The sequence below is a fragment of the Trachemys scripta genome, chromosome 16 (genome assembly GCF_013100865.1).
Source record: "Trachemys scripta elegans isolate TJP31775 chromosome 16, CAS_Tse_1.0, whole genome shotgun sequence".
Classification (NCBI taxonomy): domain Eukaryota; kingdom Metazoa; phylum Chordata; order Testudines; family Emydidae; genus Trachemys; species Trachemys scripta.
Window position 1 is genome coordinate 24,807,752 of NC_048313.1, and position 23,859 is coordinate 24,831,610.

The following is a 23,859-nucleotide window of genomic DNA, read 5'->3' on the forward strand; positions in this document are numbered from 1 at the left end:
GCTGAGCAAAGGAGAGAGCAGGGGCCCAAGCTGAGCTGGGGAGCAGAGCTGCACTGGCCAGAGAGAACCAGAGATGCAGCCCAGGGAGCAGACCTGTGCTGGGAGCAGAGCTGCAGCAACCAGAGCCAGAGGGGCCAGAGAAGCAGCCCAGGGAGCTGGAGGCAGAGCAGCAGCAGTGCTGGGGCTGGAGCAGTGAGCACTGTGGGGAGCGAGGGGGGAACCTGGACAGTGGGTGCAGCGCAGGGAGATGCCCCCAGCCAAGAGGCCTTGCAGGCCAGACGTGGAGGGGGATCATAACCCTGACGGGGGACTGACCCTGGGAACAAGGGTCCAGACACCTAGAGCCAGAGGGCGTGTGGCCACCAGCAGAGCAAGTGTCCGACCCGCAGCATCCCTGCAGCACAGCCAGGGCCTGGGCAGGAGACCTAGGACATGTGAGGGACGGGCTGTGAACTGCCCTTACATTCCAGAGATGGCTGGTTGTGATGTCCCCGTACCACAGAGTCACGTGATTGCCTTAGTTATTAAAAATTGATTGGTGTTACATAAATTGTATTTGCTTTGAACTATATGTGATGATCAGTGGATCAGGGAAGCATCCAGTGCAGAGAGACCACCCCAGAGTGGGGACACCCAGCTTAGCCCCTGCCCGAAGTGACCATGACAAGGTTGGGGGTCAAGCCTCCCAGGAATTCTGGGCCCAGCCTTGTTGGGGTTATGAGGACTGCCACACAGGAAGTGGAAGGGGAGCCCTCGAGGTCAGACAGGCCTCTGGGTAAAGGCAGTGGGAGCGAGGACTCAGATCCTTTCACCAGCCCATTCCACGGGGGTTGTGTATAAGGCAGGAAAGTTCCCCACAATAGCAGGACCATTCCCCTGCTTACATAAGTCCCAGTTTTATGCACCCTTGTGATCCACAAAACCCCTGCTGGCTGCTGTCAAACCCTGTAGGTGCCTAAACTTGGCACCTATGTTTTCAGAGTAAAGTTTCCTTTGGCACCAAGTTTCAGCCTCTGGGCACGTGCACTGCTGCCTCTCTCTACTTGACCGGCGCCTAAGCCCCAGACGTCTGTGAACCCGGGAAGATAAGCAGAGGAGCACCTGCCTCAACTGCAGGGCCCGACCGATAGTCAGCCTTGGAGGCCACCCACCGGATTAGGTCCCATTCAAACTCCAGCCAGAGAAGGCAGCGGTACCACGCCCAGTGTTTTAGGCCAGTGGACGGGCACTCAGCAGGGATGTGGGAGACGCAGGTGCAATCCCCCTTCTGCCTGTGGGGGAGTGAGGATTTGAACAGGGGTCTCCCACAGCCCAGCTGAGTGCTCAAGCCACTGGGCTAAAGGTGTAAGGGGGCAGCATCACCCCTCCTGCTGTGCAGCGAAGCAGGCACCGCTCTGATTCTCACCACAACCAGCTTGGGCGCCTGCCCCCAGCGGAGGGCTTCCCAGCTGTGGATTGCTACTGGGTGGAGGCACCTACCGCAGCCCTGATTTGTGCCGAACTCCATAAGGGGGCGGGGCTTCAGACACACCCCTCTTATCAGCATCGCCCCATTGGCTAGTTTAGGCAGCTCCTCCCCTAGTGTGCTGGTTTTTGTGGACCCTATTTGCCAGCCCCACAATGGATGGGAACAGCCGATATGGTTGGTCAGAGGGAGGGGAGTAGCCCTGGATGGGCCCAGTCCCGCAGTGGATGGGAATGGCCCATATGGATAGAGGGATGGGAGCAGCCCTGGATGGGCCCAGCCCTGCAGTGGATGGGGATAGCTGAAACGGATGGGGGCACAGGAGCAGTGCTGGATGGGCCCCAGCAAACACAACAGCAAGAGGCCTGAATTGCTGCCTCTTCCACACCTCCAGACCCAGAAATTCAGAGAAGGCAGGGAAGAAGGCAGGAGCAGCCCCTCTATCCCAACCGATGCACACCCAGCACTGTTAGAATGCAGCCACCTCTGGGGTGGAGCTACCAGCTTGAATCACATCCATGGGGGGAGGTTTTGGCCAGGACACACACTGCTATTGCAGAGAGATCTTTAAGGCCTACACGCAGGCAGCCAGGGCTTTAAGATCTTGACAGAATGCCCCACCTGCAGTCAGCTGCTCCGAACTACCTGCCTGGATGATAGTTGACCGCATGGGGCATTGCCAGGTCCAGCTCTCAATCCCTCAAGCAGCTCTTGCAACATGCACCTCTGAACATCCTCCCCATTGTGTCAGCCATGTGCCAGTTTCACTCCCTTGCCGTCTGGTTCTGCTCTGACTCACGGGAGCCCCAATTCCCCTGCCCACTTCCTGTCTCAGCTGGGAGGCTGTTTGCACAGATCTCGCTCTGGGCTGGGCAGGATGGCTTGGTGCAACAACTGAACGGGAAGCAGGGGTGATGCCTTTGCTCTGCTAAATCCTTCCCATAAGCGGCAAGTCACAAACATCTGGTGCCTGCAGCGAGTCCATCTGCTATTGGCTGCCAGTCTGGCTCAGACTGATGGGCCCATCAAGCCTGGTATCCCACCTGCAGCAGTGTCCAGCACCGCCAGTTACAGAGGATGCACCCTAGTGGGCATTAATGGAATAACCTGCTCCCAGGGGAAGTTTCTATCTAACCATTAGCTAAAGGTTGGCTCATGCTCTCAAACACTGGGGCAGCTGACCTGCTAGGAGCGTAGGTGCCAACTCTGTGGGTGCTCCGGGCCTGGAGCACCCACGGGGAAAAATTAGCCAACAGCCAAGCTCCCCGCCCCACCTCCTCCCCTGAGCATGCCATGTCCTCTGCCTACCTCCCAGTGCTTCCTGCCAGGCCGCCGCCAAACAGCTGTTTGGCGGCATAGCAAGCTCCAGGAGGGAGGGGGAGGAGCATGAACATGGCACGCTCCGGGGAAGAGGCGGGGCCGGGTAGGGATTTGGGGAAGGAGTCAGAATAGGGGCAGGGTGGGGGCAGAATTGGGGCGGGGACTTGGGGGAAGGGGTTGGAATGGGGGTGGGGCAGGGGAGGGGCCTCATGGAAGGGGCGGCGTTGGGGCAGGGCTGGGGACAGAGCGGGGGTTGAGCACCCACCGGTGGGAGCAAAAGTCGTCGCCTATGGGTAGGAGCCCGGCAGGTATGTACGGCCATTGACAGCGGGGGGAGCAACTCAGCTTCACTAGATATTCCAGCCTAAAGCAGCTGAGATCCCCCCAGCTCAGCCAGAGGGAAACTCCTATGTCCGCTGAGGCACCTTCCCAGCCCTGCTGTTCAGGTCCCAACTGCAGCAGCCTGCACTGGCCACTGCTCGGCCCATCTCTATGGAGGGGAAGCTCGCAGGCTCCCTGCTAATGGGGAGCTCAAGCAAAAGGCTAGCAGGGTCAGATTGTGGCTTGCAGCCAAAGGCCGAGGAGCTGGAGTCCCGGAAGGAATTATGACCAAATTCAGGAGTCCTGGCAAGGGGCAAAGGGACATCTGGCCAGGGTCACCCCGGCGACAGCCTGCCTTTGGCGAGAGCCCGCTCAGCATGGGGGAGCAGGCAATCACTCAGAATGTGAGGGCCGTGAATCTCCCCTCAGTGTGAGTTATTCTTAGGGGCGGGTAAAGCATGGATTCAGGGCCTGGGAAAGGGGCTGGACTGAAAGCCCTCCAGAGAGAAAGCCTCTCACTATAGGCCATGACGGGGCACTTACCCCACTATCCTTCCTTTATGGTGCATTCAGTCATGGCTCTGAGGTCCCGCAGCTGCCAACTAGGACTGGTCTGTGGGAGACGGACACCAGCCCTACAAGAACGGGGACTCAGACCCACCAAACAGCCACCATCAATGTTCACTCCCTGAGCTGGGCTGGCTCCGAACCAGTGACCAAGATGGCAAAGGCTCTGGGCTGGATCCTGAGTTGATGTAAATCAGAATTGCCCCATTAAAGTCAGCAGAGTGATGCTGATTTACACCAGCTAAAGATCTGGCCCTCTACGTCCCATATCAGTTCTCCCCTCATTCCCTTGCATAGAGTTTAAGACTAGAAGGGGACACTATGCTCAATGTCTGCCCTCCAGCATAACCCAGGCCAGAGCAAAGCACCCAGGGCTCCCAGCGCACAGCCTGAGCTACCGCAGCTCATTGAAAAACACTTCTGCTCAAGTGTTGGAGAATCCACCCTGCCCCCAGGTCATTTCTGGTGGGCAGTCACCCCTCACCATTCAACATTTGCACCTTATTTTCAGTCTAAATTTGTCTGGCTTTAAATTCCAGCCACTGGACTGCATGATGCCTTTGGCTCCTAGTCGTAAGAGCAGCCTTCTCCCATCAATGTGATAATCCAACCCCGAGTACAAAGGCAGAAAAAATCCACTGGCTGGAAGCTGAAGCTAGATAAATTCAGGCTAGAACAGGGGTAGGCAACCTATGGCACGTGTGCCAAAGGCGGCACGCGAGCTGATTTTCAGTGGCACTCACACTGCCCGGGTCTTGGCCACTGGTTCGGGCGGCTCTACATTTTAATTTAATTTTAAATGAAGCTTCTTAAACATTTTAAAAACCTTATTTACTTTACATACAACAATAGTTTAGTTATATATTATAGATTTATAGAAAGAGACCTTCTAAAAACATTAAAATGCATTACTGGCATGTGAAACCTTACATTAGAGTGAATAAACAAAGACTCGGCACAGCACTTCTGACAGGTTCCCTGGGCTAGAAATAAGCTGTGCATTTTAATGGAGAAGGAAATGAACTACTGGGACAATTTCCCAAGAGGTGCAGTGGATTCTCCATCACTTGGAAGACTAACTCAGGAGTGGCTGTATCTTCCTCTCTGTGTGTGCATATGCTCTGGCTCAACCACAAGATATGGGCTGGTTGCGGGAGACACTGGGCGAGGTTCTATGTGGTTTATGTTATCAGCCAGACTACATGATCACAATGGTCTTTTCTGGCCAATCTGTGACTATTTTTAACATGCTGACGTTTTCCAGATGCACTCAGGAAGAGGTGCTGACCTGCCAGCCTTCCCCGGCCGTTCCTGGAGCAGAAGCGTCCTACAGAGCCCAGAGGCACAGAGTTAGTAAGACAATGTAAATAGTTTATTGTTTTTGATGTTTTTTTCTCTCTTTTTTTGAAAGTACAGATGTTTTTTGCACAAGTCAGTTTTTTTTTTTAAATGGGCGTGGGCTGAAGAGGACGAAGGTTACAGTCAGAGAGGAGGAGGGGTCACCGCTACACAGATACACCAGACACACGAGTTTGGGAGCGGTCAGACCATCGGGGGGCAGTTACAGTACCATCAAAATGAACCAAAATTCACTGCAACCTGAGTGCGCTTCTTGGATATGGAGCCAAACGGGCTTCCCCATGGCTGAGCTATGCGCACCTCGTGGAAAGGCAGCATCCAAGCCAAGGAGGTGGCACCAATCTGACATGCCTTTGCATGCTGATTGCCAGTGAGGGAGGTGCCCAGGTGTGTTGTATTCCCTGTGAGGTGGGGTGTTGGTAATGACTCTGCCCACTGGTGGGAAGCCCTGCCAAGTCCCCTCCTCAGTTTCACTCGCATTTCACTGTTACCTTCTCTGGAGAGACCAGTTCCACAGCTGCTGGAACGTTGCAACTCCAGTGGGTCTCCAATGTACACCAGCTGGGCATCTGGCCCACTGACTCCTATGGAGTGATGCTGATTCACACCAGCTAGGGATCGGTCCCGCGATTGCTGATCCATAGTGGGTGAGCTATCCCTCTGTGTCATAGTACAGGCCAACATCCCCTAGTCTAACCTCACCTGTCCTGGGGGTTTCCCCTGCTTCCCAGTTGGAGCTATTGGAACCATTTACCAGGGTCATGGTGGATTCTCCATCACAGATCATTTTTAAAGCAACGCTGGATGTTTTTCTCAAAGCTCTGCTCTAGGAATTATTGGGGGCAGGTCTCTGGCCTGTTATCCAGGTGTCAGACTAGATGATCACAATGGTCCCCTCTGTCCTTGGAATCTGTAACTCCTTTTGATCTCCTCCATTCAATCTTCTACGTTCTCTGCTTCCTGGTCTCCAGGGTCTCCCATTCGGCCCCCATCAGCACTGCCCCTTGCTCAGCATGGGGATGGGCATGGAGAGGTTCTAGCTATTCACTCTTCTCTGGCAGCCAGGTGGGGAGATTGAACCTGTTTCAATCCATGTGGCAGCTGAGCCCTAGGACACAGATCCTGGCTGGTCCTGGTCACTCTGTGGGCCTTTTCTCTCTGGGTCTGCCCTCTGCGGGACTGTCCCCTAAGAAGTGGGACAGAACTGAAGGGGGCTGTGTGGGAGCTGTTAATGCCCCAACAGCACAGTGGCTTTACAGCCTCTATTAAAGAGCAGGCTGATGGCACAAGATGGTCAGGCAGGAGATCTTGAGTTGTAGAAACTCTGACATTTTTGCTGTTAAATGTTGAGGCTTCCCCAACTTCGGGGGTTTCCACAAAATGTGTTTCCGAGAGGTGAGTTTGAACCCAAACCCTAGCTCCAAGTGCCCCCAAATTTGGGGGAGTCCAGGCTGAACTTTCAGGCTCTAATTTTGCTCCCCCTTCTCCGTTTCTCTCTGAGTCCCGAACTCAATCAAGTAGTAGCAATTTAAAGCCCACTCTGAACTTCCCTACGGGGTGACCCTGGGCAAGTTCCTTCCCTTCTCTGGGTCTCAGTTTCCCTCTAGACTGTAAGCTCTTTGGAGCAGGGGCTCTCTCCTACTACGTGTGTCTGTGCAGCACCCTGCAGCCCTGATCTCAGTTAAGGCCCCTGGGCACTGTGATAATACACCTAATAATATTGCATCCAGCACATTCCACAAACATAACTAGTTAACCATCCTGACACTAGATGGGGAAACAGAGGCAGAAAGGAGAAAGAAATGACTAGCATTGCACGATCTGGAGTCAGAGCTGGGATTGGAACACAGGAGACCCTGGGCTCCCAGTCGCAGAATGTACCCACTAAGCCATGCCTCTCCCTCCCTAATGGACAGAATTCAGGTGAAGCCCCCAACAGCTACTCAGCCCTATGCATTCTCATCGGCGCTGCCTGCAGCCTGCCCCACAGCCCTGGCTGTGCTAAACAAAGGGCTTGCCAGAGTGAATCAACCTAATGGTCTACCCAGGCCTGTCTACAACTGGCCAGTCCCAGCTACGTCAGAGGAAGATGGATTCTTGCAGTGGGCAGACAGCTGAAGAAGCAGCGAGGGGACCAAAGCTGCCAGGTTAGGGGCAGCTAGAGTGAAGGGGGAAAGGTCTGGTTGAGGTTTGCCCATGGCGTGATGAGCTGTACTTATGCTATTGCCAGGGAGGGGAGGGGCATGTATGAGTGTCATCAAGCAGGCGCGCCCTGCTGTCCTGGATGCTGCCTTCTCGGAGCTATGCGGCTGCAGCCTACTACAGAGCACAGAGCAGGTCAACTTTAGGCACCTTGTTTTAGTTGCTACTCAAAAATCATACAGGAAAAAACAAAACCAAACCAAAACCCCCAACAAGAGTAGCTCGAGAATGAACCTCGCCAGAGCCGCAGGGAGTGGGGGAGGCGGTGGATTTTCCCTTCTAAACTCAGTTCAGTTTGCTTTAGTCATGATCCAAACCCTTCCATGTGCCATAGTAGCCAGCACTGCAGGTGGGATTTACAGGCTCTGTCCTTGTCATGGAGGCGATAGCAACACATCCTTAATCGGGCAAACTGCCATGCAGGCAATGGGAGCCTTCAAAAAACCCTTTCTCCGATGCCTTGAACTTGCACCACTAATCCACGCAGAAGAGCTGCCTGAGACCCCGATGCCCCGCTTGCACGGAGCGCCTGGGAAGGAACCTGCAGCTGAACTGGTCCTGTCTATGGTGGATGGAAAGCCACCCAGAGCCTTCCCACCAAGTCACCCCACAGTGCCCAGCTTTGTCATTTGTAAGCCCATGCTCCCACGCCATCTGACCGACAGCAATGGGGGCGGAACGCAGGTGGCCAGCCATGCCTTGCAGTTCTTCTCCAGGTCCAGCCCTGGGGGGAGGGCAGTCAAGGAGTAACCCAGTGGCCTGCTGTAGGCAGCAGACTCTGCTGGGCTGGAATCCAGCCTGTGGTTACACCCACACAGTCCCACCCATTTCAGTGGCATTGCACGAGAGTCAGCAATAGCAGAATCTGGCCCTCTGTTCATGCAGGTTGCTGCAATGCTGACTTGAACCAGGGACCTCCTGTGGGCTGCAGGCAGCGCCCTATCGAAGAGCCCCTCCCCCACCAGCTGAGCAAGAAGAAGGGGTGCTAAACTGGCAGTCAGCTCATGCCACCTCCTGGGGTGGTCTCCAGGGGGAAGGATGTTATCCCTCCCCCCCTTCCTCATGGCCCAGCACCTCTGTGGTCAGGATGATGTCCAAGGGAGGGTCTGCGTCTCCCTGAGAGCTGATTCCTTATGGGGGGTGGCGGTGGGCAGGAGGCAGGTCCTGAACACCTTATTGCTCAGTGTGCAGCTGTGGACGTGGGCATGCAGGAGGAAAGGGAGCATCTGGGGCCCACTCGTTCTGCACCCTAGATTCTGCCATTACCGACTCCAGTGTGATCCCACTGAAACCACTGTGTGGGTCTAAGTGGGGACAGGATTCCAGCCCAGCAGAGCAGGGCTAGTGTCTGCTCCCTCCAGCAGGGCCACACCCAATCGCAAGGTGCGACATGCGTAGTCTCTGCTGGAACGTGATAAACCCGCCCGAGGGGACCGTCCTCTCAGAAAGGGTGTGATCCTGACTAAAGCAAAATTCCCAGCAAAGTCAAAGAGCCAAAGCCAGAGGCCAGGAAGGATTTACTCAGGACCTACTCTAGAAGCTCCCACTGATTTTAAAGACATGTTTTGCCTAAGGACTGAGGGCCAGATCTGGTGGAAATTAGTGTCACTCTGCTGGAGCCAACGGGCTAAATCCCTAGCTGGTGTAAACACATTGCTCTCAGTAGTAGATGTAGCCCAGTATCCTCCAGCTGTGGCCCCAGCACTGCTCCCAGCTGCAGTACTTAGGAACAGTATTGCAGAGTCCTTTAATAGGAGCCAAATGCCAAAGCCTTTCCTTAGGCAAAGCTCTCAGCCCCTTGCCGGGGTAAGGTCCAGGTAAACCCGAGTTCAGGAAGGACTTGGCCCTATGGGACAGATTCTGATCTATTATCCCAGCGTTCATCTAAAGCAACTCCACTGAAATCAATGGGGGAAGGAGCTCCAAATCAATCCCTTATTTCCAGAAGGGTTTGTGCTTTCAGGCCACTCTCTGAAGCTGCTAATCCTCGGCTGGCGCTGTACAGAATAAATAAAACAAGGCGGCGGCGCATGACCAGCTCCGTAACCAGCAAATGGATTCACCAGCCATCTTCTGGTGTAAACAGCATAGGAAAGTGGCACCTGGAGCTAAAGACGATGGCAGAGAAAGGCCTGCATGTGAATCACCCTCAGTTTGTGTGGGATGCTGCTGCTCTCTGAGGGGGGAGGGGGAAGGGGTATCACAAGAATTTGGCAATACAGTGCAGCATGTATATATATATATAATATATATATTAAAATATACAGATTATAAATACCCAACCAAAGCCTCTCCCAGCCATATTTATATAAGTGTACATAATACTCCAGTCCAATGACGTGGTGGAACGGTGAGGGGCTCAGTCCAAGTATTCAGGTCCACTGGGGCTGTTGTTTTCCATCTCAGAAGGGGAAGGTTTAGGATATGGGGGAAGGTTCTGTCAAGCTGGGAGGTCCAAGGCACCCCTCCTTTGGAAACAGACCGAGTGAACTTAATACACCAGCGGGGAAGGGAAGAGCTATGGCAATACCTGTTGGCAGGGGAGGGTTGGAGGTGTAGTCCATTGAAAGTGACGTTTGCAATCGGCCGGAGAGGAAATCAGGCAAAGCCACCCATGGGAATGGGTTTTCCTCAGCTGCTGGATGTCCGGCTTTACTGAATTCAGAGAGCAGAAGGGAAATACGAGGAGGGAGTAAAGCAGGGGCAGGATGGAAAGAAAGAAAGGGCCAGAGGAAATAAAACTCAAGTCCATAAAAGAGCCAGCCAGATAATCTCGGCAGGGACTGATGGATCCAGCCAGCTCCACACCCCTTCCATCATTCTTCTCTCTGCCCGAGTAGGTCTGTGCGCAGGCTGCTCTCAATGGCCGGTGCTCTTCATAAATAGAAAAGCCAATGGGCAACAAAGCATCCCATGCGCTCAAGGTTTCAAAGCAGTCACTGTGCCTAGCAGCATCAGTCTCTCCCACAGACATGACAATGGGCCCAAAAGGGCCCTCCCGCCATGTCCCAGCACCACGTGAACTCTGGTCCTGAGCCCCACTCCCTTCATTTGCCATCCAGGTGCCTGGGAAATTCAGCCTTCATCCCAGCCACCCGAGATCTTCCATCCCCGCTGGGAGCAGCCAGTCCTGGAGATCTCGACTTTCATTTTCCATCTGTGCTCTCCGAAAGGGTGTTAAAATGGAGCTGTGTTGCTGCTGCACAGAGGGGGTGGAAATGAACCGACACGACAGCCTCAGGTGCTTGCAGCTCTATGGCATCTCTCCACCACTAGGAAATGATGTAAAGCCCCGAAGCAGGAAGTGATGCAATACTCGGACTCTGTCGCAAACAAATGGAAGCGCAATCTGGACCGTTTTGTAGTGAGGGAAGCAGAGCCAGCCATGTCCCCTCACACACTGGAAATTAGGAGTGTAGACAAAACAGACTAGCTCCTGCGCTGGTGTAGATCAATGTAGTGCCATTTACTGCAGCAGAGCTCTAGGCATTTGCACCAGCTGAGGAGCTGGCTTGCTGACTGCAAGCAAAGCTCTTTGGGTGAAGGGCTGTGGTGGTCGGCCTGGCCGGCTCTTCCACAGAAATGATACCAGATGGGCACTGCTGCCAAGAACGATGCCGCTAGCCAAGGTGGGAGCACCGCAGGCAGCGCTTTATTGGAAAATTCCTTCAACGGGGATCACGTTTGTAGACTGGCTCCATCCCAAGGAAGCTGCTTCACCTGCTGCCTGATCACCAGGGCAGGCTTTGAAGTGGTAAATGGTTCAGCAATTCTGGCCCAGGGTAGCCCATTTGGAGATAAGTAGCTTGGGTTTCTCTCTGATTAGGAGCTGAGTTCTCTACTAAGGGCCACTCCAAGGAGCGGGCATTTCCATCATCTGACCAGGGCTTGCTGGGCTGTGCATGATGTCCATCCATCACTCCAAATCTCCTTACTGCTCTGGTGGACTGGAGGGCACCTCACAGGGCTATGGAAACATGGTGCCAGCTGCAGAGCTGGGAGAGCCAGTTCAGAGGAACACAGGCCAGGCTGGCTGAGGGAGGTGAAGCCCCATCATGCATAGAAACAAACGTCCTCCAGATGATTCCCAGCTGGGGACTTCTCTCTCTGCTCCTCCCCAAACCGCTCCTGATTACCGGGCACCTTTGCTGTGCACCAGACAGACCTTGATCGGGACACGAGGTTTCAGGTGGCTCTCTGGGTAGAGTAAGAAAGGTTCTCCTAGGGGATTTGTTTCCACATAGCCCTCTCCAGACAGGGAGGTTGGAAACCCTGCAGTTTGCCATATGGAGCAGAAGAGAGAGGCAACAGTTACAACATCTTCTGGAGAATGTAACGGTGCAGGAGATTGAGAGCACAGCTCCCTTACGGATGGAGGACAGGAAGGCAGAAGGCCAGAACGCTGCTCGCAGATTCCCTTATGACACAATGTCAGTGTAATTTCCTAGAACTTAAAGCTTAGTGTGGAGCTCTCCGAGGGGAGCCAAGTTGGCATCATAACAGTTTAAATAAATAACATATGGAGAACAAAAATAAAATATAATCTCTCATGTAACCAAGCAGGCTCCTCGATCCAGAATCCCCCGCACCGGGCCCTTCCCATCCTGGGGAGAGCTCTCTTGGGAATAGGGATATGAAGGCCTCCAACTCTCCCCTCTCCGAGCAGATGCTCTCAGGATCATCGGGGACACACATTTAAATAAAAGGAAGAGGGACCCAACTTCCCGCCCTCTGAGTGTGGAGGGGAGGGAAATGGTTTGTTGGCCAGTTGCCCACGGGTGCTCAGACTCGGTGGATGGTCATTGGGCCCGGATATCCAGCGGCCTTGCCGCTTCCACCCCCGCTCACAATGACATTGAGCTGAGTTCTCAAGTGTGCAAACTTTTGGGGGAGGGCAATACAAGAAGGAGGCATTAGGGGAGGGGTGGGGCGAACGAGGGTTACTCAATGGAGTCGGAGTGTAACTACTGGTGATGACAGAGCAGGAGAAAGGCAGTGCAGACAACAATCAAAGTAGAGGTTCTGTATAACACAGGCTGGCTGGAGAGCTGTCCCCGCATGGCAGCGAACGTGCAATGCTCTCTGAGCCCAGCCATCGTGTTGGGTCTATGATCTCCCCCACCTGCTGCTACTGAGAGCACCAAGGAGAGGAGTCTCTTCTCTCCAGGCTGTGCGCTCAGTGCCCGTTTGGTGGAGGGGGGGGACCCCCCTGGCATCGGCATCTCCTCTCACTTGCTGAGGGTCTCTCCGAAGATGATCTGCGGCTCCATCTCGCCATCGGCCTCCGTGGTGGAGGTGGGGTCCTCAGGCTCACTGTCCGTGGAGCCGTCACTCTCCTTGCCGGAGCTCTCCATGCCCCGCAGGAAGCGGGCATTGCAGGGTGAGAGCGGGTACAGCACGTCCTGCAGCGCGCCCACCACCATGGGGTTGGTCAGCAGCTCCTCATCTGAGGAGTGCAGCGAGTCCTCGTCCACCGCCAGGTGGCTCACAATGTGGATGCCATCAAAGCCCATGGAGTCCTCAAAGGGCTTCTGGCCCTTCATCAGCCGGATCTGGAGGGCACAGGGAACCGGAGGTGAGGAACAGAAGTGACAGGGCTGGCGCATGCACGCTCGCCAGCCCTGCCTGTCTGGCCTGGATGGGAAGGGGCAGGGCATGATGGAGCTCAGAAATACACTGGGGGATCTGGCAGTCTAATCCCCCAGAGACAAAAGGGTGTACAGAAAGCTCCCTCAAGGGGGGAGCAGAGGGCTGACTGGGTTACATTTATGGAGACTACCTCTTCCCAGTGTGGGGTAGAGGGAGCTTGTGAGGAGGAGGAGCAGAGACAGCCCCTCCCGGTATGGGGCAAAGGGAGCTCTGGGGAGTGGGAGGAGCAGAGAGCCCCATGCAGCATAGGGCAGACACAGCTCCCCAGTATGGGACAGAGGAGGATGGCTGATGGAGGATGGCTGCTTACCCACAGAGCCGATCTTGTGGCTCAGAAATTCGACTGAGAGAATTTCTTGGCTCTGCACAACCTTGGACAAGTCACATGCCCGCTCTGTGCCTCAGTTTCCCTGTCTGTTCAGGGGTTAATAACGGTGTCCCACCTCCCAGGGTGGGGTTGTGGGCCTGAATTCATTCCTCTTTCCAAAGTGCTTTGACTCAGATCCCCAGCAGTGACAAGTGCTGCCTTTATGATTCAATATGTACAGCCAGATCCCCAGCTGGTGTAAATGGACATAGCTCTATGGGAGTCAGTGGACCATATCCTCACCTGGTTTAAATCAGCATTGCTATACTGGAGTCAATGGGGCTACAGAAATTTACACCAGCTGAGGATCTGGCCCAATGCAGTCTGGTGACCTCTGTCACCTGGGAATTCAGTGTACAAAGCATCACACCGGGTGACACTGTGACAGAAAGGCTTCCCCAAGCAGTGAATCCCAAAAGCCTTTAGGCCTCATGGCAGCAGAGCAGTCCAGCACAGGTTAACGGATAGTCAGAGAACTCAGACAGACAGCGAGCATGGCCCAGCAGGTGAGGCATCAGACTAGGGGACAGGAGACATCAGGGTTGTTTGAATTATGGTAGCATCTAGAGGCCTCGACCAGAGCCAGGGTCCCACTGTGCTGGGCACTGCATAGACCCCAAGCAAGACTGGGGTCCCTGCCTGAGACAGGGTCCTGGTCGTGTTGGGTGCTGCCAAACCCTGCCTGAGATTGGGGACCCATCATACCAGGCACTGTCAGACTCCAGCCTACCAAAATCTGTGCGTGACAGAGCAGCTGCTAGAGTCTCTGCTGAGCCCAGCTCCCCATCTGGGCTTGTCCGGGGTGTTGTTGAAGGTGCTGGCTGGCTGACTCAGAAGCATACCTCTGATCTCTATCAGCTCCCCTGGAAATCAGTGACTTGGAAGCCTTAGTCATAGGCTGTTCCTCAACTCGACATTACCATGCGTAGGGGGCTGTGGTCTGCCACAAAGATTCTAGTATGAGAGTCACGGGAGCTAATATACACTGTCTTCAACCAGCCTGGCTTAACAGTGAAATCTTTGGTAAGCTTAAACTCAAACAGGAAGCTTACAAGAAGTGGAAATTTGGACAGATGACTAGGGAGGAGTATAAAAATACTGCTAGAGCATGCAGGGGTGTAATCAGGAAAGCCAAGGCACAACTGGAGTTGCAGCTAGCAAGGGGTGTGAAGGGTAACAAGAAGGGTTTCTACAGGTATGTTAGCAAGAAGAAGGTGCTCCAGGAAAGTATGGAACCCTTAATGAACAGGGGAGGCAACCTAGTGACAGATGATGTGGAAAAAGCTGAAGTACTCCATGCTTTTTTTGCCTCGGTCTTCACAGACAAGGTCAGTCCCCAGACTGCTGCACTGGGCAGCACAATATGGGGAGGAGGTGAGCAGCCCTCAGTGGTGAAAGAACAGGTTAAGGACTATTTTGAAAAGCTGGACATGCACAAGTCCATGGGTCCAGATCTAATGCATCCAAGGGTGCTGAGGGAGTTGGCTGATGTGATTGCAGAGCCACTGGCCATTATCTTTCAATATTCGTGGCAATCGGGGGAGGTCCCAGACGATTGGAAAAAGGCAAATATAGTGCCCATATTTAAAAAAAGGAAGAAAGAGAACTCAGGGAACTACAGACCTGTCAGCCTCACTTCAGTCCCTGGCAAAATCATGGAGCAGGTCCTCAAGGAATCCATTTTGAAGCACTTGGAGGAGAGGAAGGTGATCAGGAACAGTCAACATGGATTCACCAAGGGTTGGTCATGCCTGACCAACCTGATTACCTTCTATGATGAGATAACTGGCTCTGTGGATATGGGGAAAGTGGTGGATGTGATATATCTTGACTTTAGCAAAGCTTTTGATACGGTCTCCCACAGTATTCTTGCCAGCAAGTTAAAGAAGTACTGATTAGATGAATGGACTATAAGGTGGATAGAAAACTGGCTAGATTGTCGGACTCAACGGGTAGTGATCAACGGCTCAATGTCTAGTTGGAAGCCGGTATCAAGCAGAGTGCCCCAGGGATTGGTCCTGGGGCTGGTTTTGTTCAACATCTTCATTAATGATCTGGATGAATGGATGAATTGCACCCTCAGCAAGTTCGCAGAGGACACTAAGCTGGGGGGAGAGGTAGATACGCTGGAGGGTAGGGATAGGATACAGAGTGACCTAGAGAAATTGGAGGATTGGGCCAAAAGAAATCTGACGAGGTTCAACAAGGACAAGTGCAGAGTCCTGCACTTAGGAAGGAAGAATCCCATGCACTGCCAGAGGCTGGGGACCGACTGGCTAAGCAGGAATTCTGCAGAAAAGGACCTGGGGATTACAGTGGATGAGAAGCTGGATACGAGTCAGCAGTGTGCCTTTGTTGCCAAGAAGGCCAACAGCATATTGGGCTGTATTTAGAGGAGCATTACCAGCAGATAGAAAGAAGTGATTATTCCCCTCTATTCGGCACTGATGAGGCCACACCTGGAGTACTGCGTCCAGTTTTGGTCCCCCCACTACAGAAGGGATGTGGACAAATTGGAGAGAGTTCAGCGGAGGACAATGAAAATGATTAGGGGGCTGGGGCACATGACTTACGAGGAGAGGCTGAGGGAACTGGGGTTATTTAGTCTGCAGAAGAGAAGAGTGAGGGGGGATTTGATAGCAGCCTTCAACTACCTGAAGGGGGGTTCCAAAGAGGATGGAGCTAGGCTGTTCTCAGTTGTGGCAGATGACAGAACAAGGAGCAATGGTCTCAAGTTGCAGTGAGGGAGGTCTAGGTTGGATATTAGGAAACACTATTTCACTAGGAGGGTGATGAAGCACTGGAATGGGTTACCTAGGAACTGGTGGAATCTCAATCCTTAGAAGTTTTTAAGGCCTGGCTTGACAAAGCCTTGTCTGGGATGATTTAGTTGGGGTTGGTCTGGCTTTGAGCAGGGGCTTGGACTGGATGACCTCCTGAGGTCTCTTCCAATCCTAATACTAAGATTCTATGATTCCTCCCCCCCGCCCCTCTGGATTCTGATCGCTCTCCACAGCCCAGCGCCAAGGACCTTCAAACCCCACCATCTGCGCGATGACATGTGCACCCCGTCCTCTATCAGGGCATGCCAGTGAATGCTCTGCCCCATCCACTGCAGCAGCGACAGCCTCACTGTGGCCCCTCACCTCCTTTTCTCATGAAGCCAAAGGCTTTTCATGGGGAAGGAGAAGTGTCCAGCCACCTGTAGAGGCTGTGGAGGTGAACAAACAGCAGCCAGCTACTGGCTCTGCTACACAGGACTGGGGATGTGGGATAGGTATATCGCTTCTTCTATGGCCCCAGCACTGTAGTATCTGAGCATCTCATGCACTTTAATGCATTTATCCTAACAACACCACTGTGAGGCGGGGCAGGGCTATCATCCCCACTGTACAAACAAGGAAACTGAGGCACAGAGCGACTAAGCAACTTACCCAAAGTCACCCAGGGAGTCTGTGGCAGAGCAGGGAATTGAACACAGGTCCCCCGAGCTCCTAACCACTGTGCCATCCTAGTCCTAGCTCTCACAACATAGGCATAGTTTGACTTCTATATTTGGGAGGGCAGTTCCAGCCAGGCCAACGGGACCGTGTGTGGGGTCCAAATTCGGCACCTGCCAGAGGCTTGCAGTTTGGGGGGGCCACGCCCCCGATGCCCTTCCCAAACTACGCTCATGTCTTATAGATGGGGATCAGCAGCCAGAAGTCACCAGCAGAGAGGGCGCTTGCAAGGACAGGTCTGAGCTGGGGGCACTGCCTTTCCCTGGCCCTTCCAAAGCTTTGTGCTACGCAGCACTGAGGGCTGAGTGGTCTATGGGATTGGTGCCTTATACATGCATACAATGAGGCAGAGACAGAGGAGAGTCGTGATAATACGGGTTGCAACTAGAGATGGGCTGCAGACAAGAGCCCAGGTCTCAATGGCCCTAAATCCAGAGCTCGATCCAGTTCAAAAATTTGCCAACAGCCCAACTTCCTGTGGGCCAGCCCAAAAGCCTGGATCTGGATTTACCCTCCGTGCTGAGGAGGGATCAACTGGAAGGAAGCTGGGTCTGGCATTCCCCATTCGGAAAGTGGTTTCAGGGATCCTGCAAGGACACTGCTATTCACCCCAAGGTCTAAACTCGGGCACAGGGGACCAAGATGGCTTGGCAGGACCCTGGCCAAGGGGGAGCCTGATAAGTGGCTCCCTGCCCCCATAATGGACACAGCACTCGAGGTGGGGACTGCACTCACCTCAGCCTTGAGCTCATCAATCTGGTCCTTGAGCTCCCGGATGTACTGGGAAGAGTCAGAGTTGTTCAGCTGGCCCTGGATCATCCCTTCTTCCCTCTGTGGGGAGTGGGGAGAGAATCAGGCTTGGTCCAAAGGCAACTGGGAACAGAGAGCAGGGATGCCAAGGCGACAGCTGTTTCCCTTTCCCATCTCACTCAGAGATCCCTTCCTGACCCCCAGCTGGGATCAGGATAGGCCCTGGAGCAGGAGTGTGGTTTTTGTGCTCACACAGATATAAATGCCTGGCTGAGCTGATTATTTCCCCTCACCTGGATCTCCAGCTCAGCGACCCGCTGCCGCATCTCTGCCACGGCTGCCATGCTGTCGGCCTCCCGCAGCCGCACTGCCATCACCTCCTCTTTGCTCTGTGGTGTCAAACACATGGTGTTAGTGCCAGCGCAACAGCAGGGGGAACAACAGCACTCAGCAAGGGGAAGTTTAAAATCTGCCAAGACCCAGCTCGAGGATATGCCATGCCCCGGCTGAAGACACCACGAACCCCCAACGTGTGTGAGAGCTTCAGAAACCACCTAGATTCTTCTGCCTGGAAATTCATCTGCGTTAGCTTGGGGTACAGCCCCTTCCACCTGCATACGGGCTGCACTGTGACCATGTCTGTCCTGCTGGGTCCAGGTCTACACAGGTGGTGGTGTGTTCAAAACAGGTAGGGAAGCCCAGTTGTGGACCACCTGATCTCTGCCCCCCAAAGCTCATCCCCAGAGCAGGAGGGGTTCCTGAGTCAGCACATCGGGGGCTGTGAATCCCAGGTCTGGGGAGAGGATTTCTGCACCAGCTGCTGTTAGAGTCCCTGTCTGGAGGCCACACCTGGAGGCTGACAGTGCTGGCTTCTTGCCACCTAGCCCTGAAAAGCAGCCAGGTGAATTTCACCCAGTGCCAAGCAGAGCAGAGTTGGCTGGGGCAAGGCGGGGCAGGGCACCACAGGGGAAAGTTTCCTGGGCTTGAGCAGGCCATCCCCACTGCATTGCTGCGGCTGCCCCCCAGGTCCATCCCTAGCTATTCTGGGGCCCTATGCAGCCCTCCCGTGGGGCAGGGAGGGGAATCGGGGGGGCCCAGGCCTCCATGGGGGTGGGCTGGCTTGGAGGGCAGGGGGGAACCACCCCTCAGCACTCACTGGCGGCACAATTGGGGCCAGGTCCCTGCACTTCCCGCCGCTGGTGAGTGCAGGCCCGGCCCTGTTGCAGTCCTCAGGGGCAGGAAGGGACGGAGCAGGGGCGGGGCAGAGGCGGGGGGCCTGGGGAAGAGCCGGAGCAGGGGCTGGAGCAGCACGCAGCTGTGCAGGGCACCTGGAAATTTGGTGCCCCAAGTTTCCTGGTGCCCTACGCAGCTGCTTACTTTGCCTATGGGTAAGGATGGCCCTGCGCCCCCCAGCCTGGCACTCACCTTGCACTCGGACTCCGCATGCTTGCGCTTGGTCTCACTCAGCTGCGTCTGCAGCCCTTTGTTCTGGGCAGTGAGGTATTGCAGCTTCTCCTGCAGCCCTAGGCACTCCTGCTCCGTCCGGTTCAGCAGATTACTGTGAATCTGATCCTGGGGTGCCGGGGGGAGACAGACAGGGAATAGAGCTCAGGGGACAGGCCATTCCACCATGCCTGCTCGCAGCACACATGGGGTTCCAGCCCTACGGCTTCCAGAACTAGCTGCGTGCACCCCCAATGTGTGTGTGTGTGTAAACGCCCAATGCACCCCCTCATCCTCAACTGCACCCCCCACTCCCATCCTGCAAACACCCACATCCTCTAACTGCACCCCCACAGAATACACACCCATGCTCCATAACTGATCTCCATGCACATGCAATACACACCCACTCCTCACAACTGCGTCCCCCCACTGTATAGCAGCCCCGCCACTCAATACGCTCCACAACTACACCTCTACTGCATCCTCATTCCCACCCCCACTCCCCTAGCCCCCCAAATACCCACCACACCCAGACTCCCAGCCTGCAAACATCCACCCCAACTGCACCCCTACACAATGCACACCCACGCTCCAGGCACACACAATACACATCCACATCCCCTGCAGACACCTCCAAGACCAACTGCACTCCCATCCCCATAAGTACGGCCATACTGAGTCAGCCCAATGGTCCTTCTAGCCCAGTGGCCTGTCTGCCAGCAGTGACTGGTGCCAGATGCTTCACGGGGAAGGAACAGAACAGGGCAATTAGCAAGTGATCCATCATTGTCCAGCCCCAGCTTCTGACAGTCACCCAGTGCAGCCACTCCAAACAGCCACCCCCCAATGCACCCCCCAGTACGGCCACACTCCAGGATTGCAATCCATGTGCATACAACACCCCTCAATATACATCACACACACACACTCGCCAACACACTACACATGCCCATATACTCCAACATGCTGCTCATGCCCTGCAAAATTCAACACCCCCAACACACTGTACGCGCCCCGCACACATCCACACCCCCAACACACTGTACACACCTCCCAATCCAAACACACTGTATGCACCTCCCAAGCCAAACACACTGTACATACGCACATACCCACCCACTTCCCAACACACTGTGCACGCCCTGCACACAACCATACTGTACATGCCCCCACCCCAATACACTGTACACACCCCACACTCCCCCAACACAAGATAGACATTCCCCTCCAATACACAGTACATGCCTCACTGCCTCCCTACGCACCGCCCACACGCCCCCTCCATACGCACCACCCATGCCCCACCCACATCCCCCTGCCTACGCAGTGCCCGCATCCCCCCTCCCTATGCACTGCCCACATCCCCATCCCTACGTCCCACCTACGCACTGCCAACCCCACCCCTCTCCCCATTGTTCCCTGCTGTCAGGGGTCCTCGCCCGGGGGTATATTGGGATTGTGTGGCCATCTCCCATGGGAATGCTCCAGACCCAGCTGGCTCATCGTCCTGCCAACTGCCTCACCTGGGTTTCAAGCTCCACCAGTCTCTGCCGCAGCTCACGGAGGTCGGCCTGGGCCTGGGCCTCCCGCAGGCGGATGGTCATCAGCTCGTCCTGGAGGTCGTTCATGGTGTTCTTGCGGGGGGACTCCTTCCAGCGCCCGCCTGTCCGCGACAGATGAGCCTAGGGGAGTGGAGGGGTGCACAGGGTGAATGTGCCCCCCCATGTCAGGATTCACACACCAACCTGTGGAGCTCCCTGCTTCTCGCCTGCATGGACCTCTCCAACCAGGGTCCCACAGCGCTTCCCAAACCTTGTTCAGCCCCACTGCACTCCCATGAGGTCAGGTCCTGATCGCTGCACTGCCAGTCCCAAAGCCATAGAGGCGTGCAGCCATATGGATGGGGTTGACACTGGGGTCTAGGACCTAATCAATATGGCTTTGCTGCTTAAGTGTGAATTGACCTGAGGCTTATAGGAAAAGGTTTTGGGGTGTGCAAAAGACCGAGGGTGTGACCTAAATGAAAGCCAACATCCGGACGGGAGAATATCTCCAAAAATGGGCTCGCCATGCTGGTTGGGTTGGAAAAACTTTATGAGATCTGTCCCACTGAGCTTAAAATGTGGTCAGTGGACAGAAAGCCTGAAGATCTGTAGTGTGCAGGCTGGCTGGCAGATGAGTTTGTGGGCAGGGCTGGGTATGAAGAGACCCAAAAGAGACTGGCCTAAGCATGGGTCCTGGGAAAGGAAACGGTTATCACGTCCCGCACCCCAGCCTTCTTTTCTCAAGATTAAACATGCCCAGTTTTTCAACCTTTCCTCACAGGTGAGGTTTTCTAAACCTTTGATTATCTGTTGGTCTCCCTGAAATCTCTCCAATTTGTTCACACCTTTCTTGAAATGTGATGCCCCAAACTGGGACACGGGACTCCAGCTGAGGCCTCACAGGTGCTGAGCAGAAGGGGCCAATTACCTCCCAAGTCTTATATACAACTCTGCTGTCAGTACACCCCAGAATGATGAGAGCTGTTTTTATAACTGCATCACATTAGACTCAGAGTAGACTCATAGACTTTAAGGCCAGAAGGGACCATCATGATCATCTAGTCTGACCTCCTGCATAGGCGCCGACTTTGTGGGTGCTCCGGGGCTGGAGCACCCACGGAAAAAAATTAGCGGGTGCTTAGCACCCACCGGGAAGATCAGCTGTTGGCAACTGCCAATCAGCTATTTAGCATGCGCAGCAGCCCCCACCAGCTCTTTGGCTGGCTGCGGCCAATCGGCTGTTTGGCACAAAGTCCCAGCCTATCAGCAGTTTCCCCTGCGGCTGCTAAAGCTCCAAGCGGGCTCCCACCTCCCACTGCAGGCAGGTGTGAGTCCTTTTAATTTTCAGGGCAGAGGGAGCTGGGCTAGGGGGACAAGCAGCCAGGGCACGGCAGCTTCTAGGCAAGCTGCGGAGGGGTGGGCAGCTTCTTGGCAGGGAGCTAGGGGGAGATGGGCGGGAAGCTTCTCGGCTGGCCACAGAGGGCTGCTAGGGGGAGTACAGGCTGGGGGGTTTCTTGAGGACTGAGCCAGTCATTCTCATACCACCCTGGTGTCTCCCCCAGGACCTGTGCTCCCCTCCAGCCAGGAGAAACCAGCTGTGGACCCTCTTAGTATTAGGCAGGGGGACAAACCAAAGGACATGGCTCCTTTAAGAAAAGTTTGCCCTTGTGTCTGATGAGCGAATTTGGGCTGGGACCAGCAGTTTGCCCCCTCCCTGTGCCAAAGGTGAGAGGGGCTCTTCACTGCAGCCCCAGGTGCAAATGAGCAGCCTCCCGCAGCCCGGACCCTGCCTGTGCCCCGACCCCTCCCACGTGGGCTCTGAGAGTTCCCAAACCCTATGGTTCTGACACAGGTCCCGGGACTCCGCATCCCTTCCCCGGTGTGTGGAGGGACAGGAGGGGCAATACACCACCAGTACGTCTAGCCCCATCCTCCCCACGGACTCTTCTCCATGGCCGGCTCTCATGCCTGGGAAAGTAACACTTGCCCAGCTCAAAGCTGTCTCCCCTCCCAGCCCAGATCAAGCCTGCTTGAGGGGCTTTTCCTCCCAGAGAGGAAGTTTATCCCCCTCCCCTCCAGATCAGCGTCTCCCCGCATCAGGAAGGATGGATTTCCTTCCCCTGGAGCCACCTCCCCCCCCCAGCTCCCAGGGAATTTCTTCAGTTGCATCCATCCCTCTGTATCAGCTTCAAGTCGGGAGACGCTGCCTTGCTTCAGCTTAGGACACCTGAGCTCCTTGTGCTTCAGCGTGCTGGGCTGCTGCAGCCCGAAGGAGGAGGCAACCCCACCCCCGCCTTTGGCCATGGTCCCACCAGGGGCTCCCCACCCACAAAAGTTGCAAAGTGTGTGAGGGAGTCAGGAGTGAACTGCAGCCCTGGGGACTGGGAGGAGCTGGAGCGACACAGCAGCCACACAGCAGGATGAATTAATGGGCCATGTCTATGCTGGGCTGTTGAATTAAATTTCTCTCTCGGTCTCAGGGCAGGCAGTTTCTGGGCTGGCCGCAGGAGGTGGTGTTGGGGGGGAGACAGAGCTGCTTTGAGTGCCTAGGGGGGAGTAGGCGCTAAACAGAGCCACCAGGAGGTGGGGAGCAGAGAGAGAGAGAGCGAGCGAGCTGGGAAAAGGGACACAGGTGGAGAGCAAGAAGTGGGAAACATCAGGAAGGGGAGATACCAATGATAGACACACATTCAATAACTAGAATGAAAGTGTATAAATATGCTGAAAATAGCCTCCCCTCAAAACTGGCAGAGCACCCCTCAAGCACATACAACTCATCCTTAAGGCAGGAGGGGGCAGAAAGGAGTGAGTGGCAGGTGGGAGGCATTTAGGGGAGGGGGTTGGCAGGCAGGAGGCATTCAGGGCGGTGTAGGGGGATGGGGCAGAGTGGGAGCAGGAAGAGGTGGAGTGGGGGCGGAGCCTTGGGGAAGGGGGCAGAGCCAGGACGGGGCACCCACTGGCAAAACTAAAAGTCAGCACCTATGATCTCCTGTGCATTGCAGGCCACAGAACCTCACCCATCCACTCCCGGAATAGACCCATAACCTCTGGCTGAGTAACTGAGGTCCTCAAAGTCATTGTTGGCTCATATTCAGTTTGTGATCCACTATAACCCCAGAACTGTTTCAGCAGTACCACCACCTAGCCAGTTATTCCCCATTTTGTATTTATCTATTTGATTTTTCCTTCCCAGTTTGACAGTGAACTTTTAATAACTACTCTTTGAGTTACAATCTTTCAACCACTTGTGCATCCACCTTATAGCAATTTCATCTAGACCACATTTCCTTAGTTTGCTCATAAGAATGCCTTGTGAGATTGTCAAAAGCCTTACTAAATCAAGATATATCTGTGACGTTACACCCCATA

At 54.7% G+C, this 23,859-nt stretch overlaps 1 protein-coding gene across 4 annotated transcripts in view; it reads right to left on the bottom strand.

Moving 5' to 3' along the window:
* Nucleotides 1–5,120: 5,120 nt before the first annotated feature.
* The window catches only part of EVI5L (ecotropic viral integration site 5 like), a 78,682-nt gene continuing 59,943 nt past the window's right edge, over nucleotides 5,121–23,859 (bottom strand). For 3 of the 4 annotated variants that reach the window (XM_034791884.1, XM_034791883.1, XM_034791881.1), the window contains 5 exons: nucleotides 20,470–20,628; nucleotides 18,926–19,072; nucleotides 17,794–17,889; nucleotides 17,486–17,581; nucleotides 5,121–12,786 (listed from right to left, as the gene is read on the bottom strand). In XM_034791884.1, coding sequence (XP_034647775.1) covers nucleotides 12,463–12,786; nucleotides 17,486–17,581; nucleotides 17,794–17,889; nucleotides 18,926–19,072; nucleotides 20,470–20,628 — 822 coding nt within the window. In that variant the 3' untranslated portion in view covers nucleotides 5,121–12,462. The remainder of the gene's footprint in view (nucleotides 12,787–17,485; nucleotides 17,582–17,793; nucleotides 17,890–18,925; nucleotides 19,073–20,469; nucleotides 20,629–23,859) is intronic. The other variant, XM_034791882.1, reaches the window with a different exon arrangement.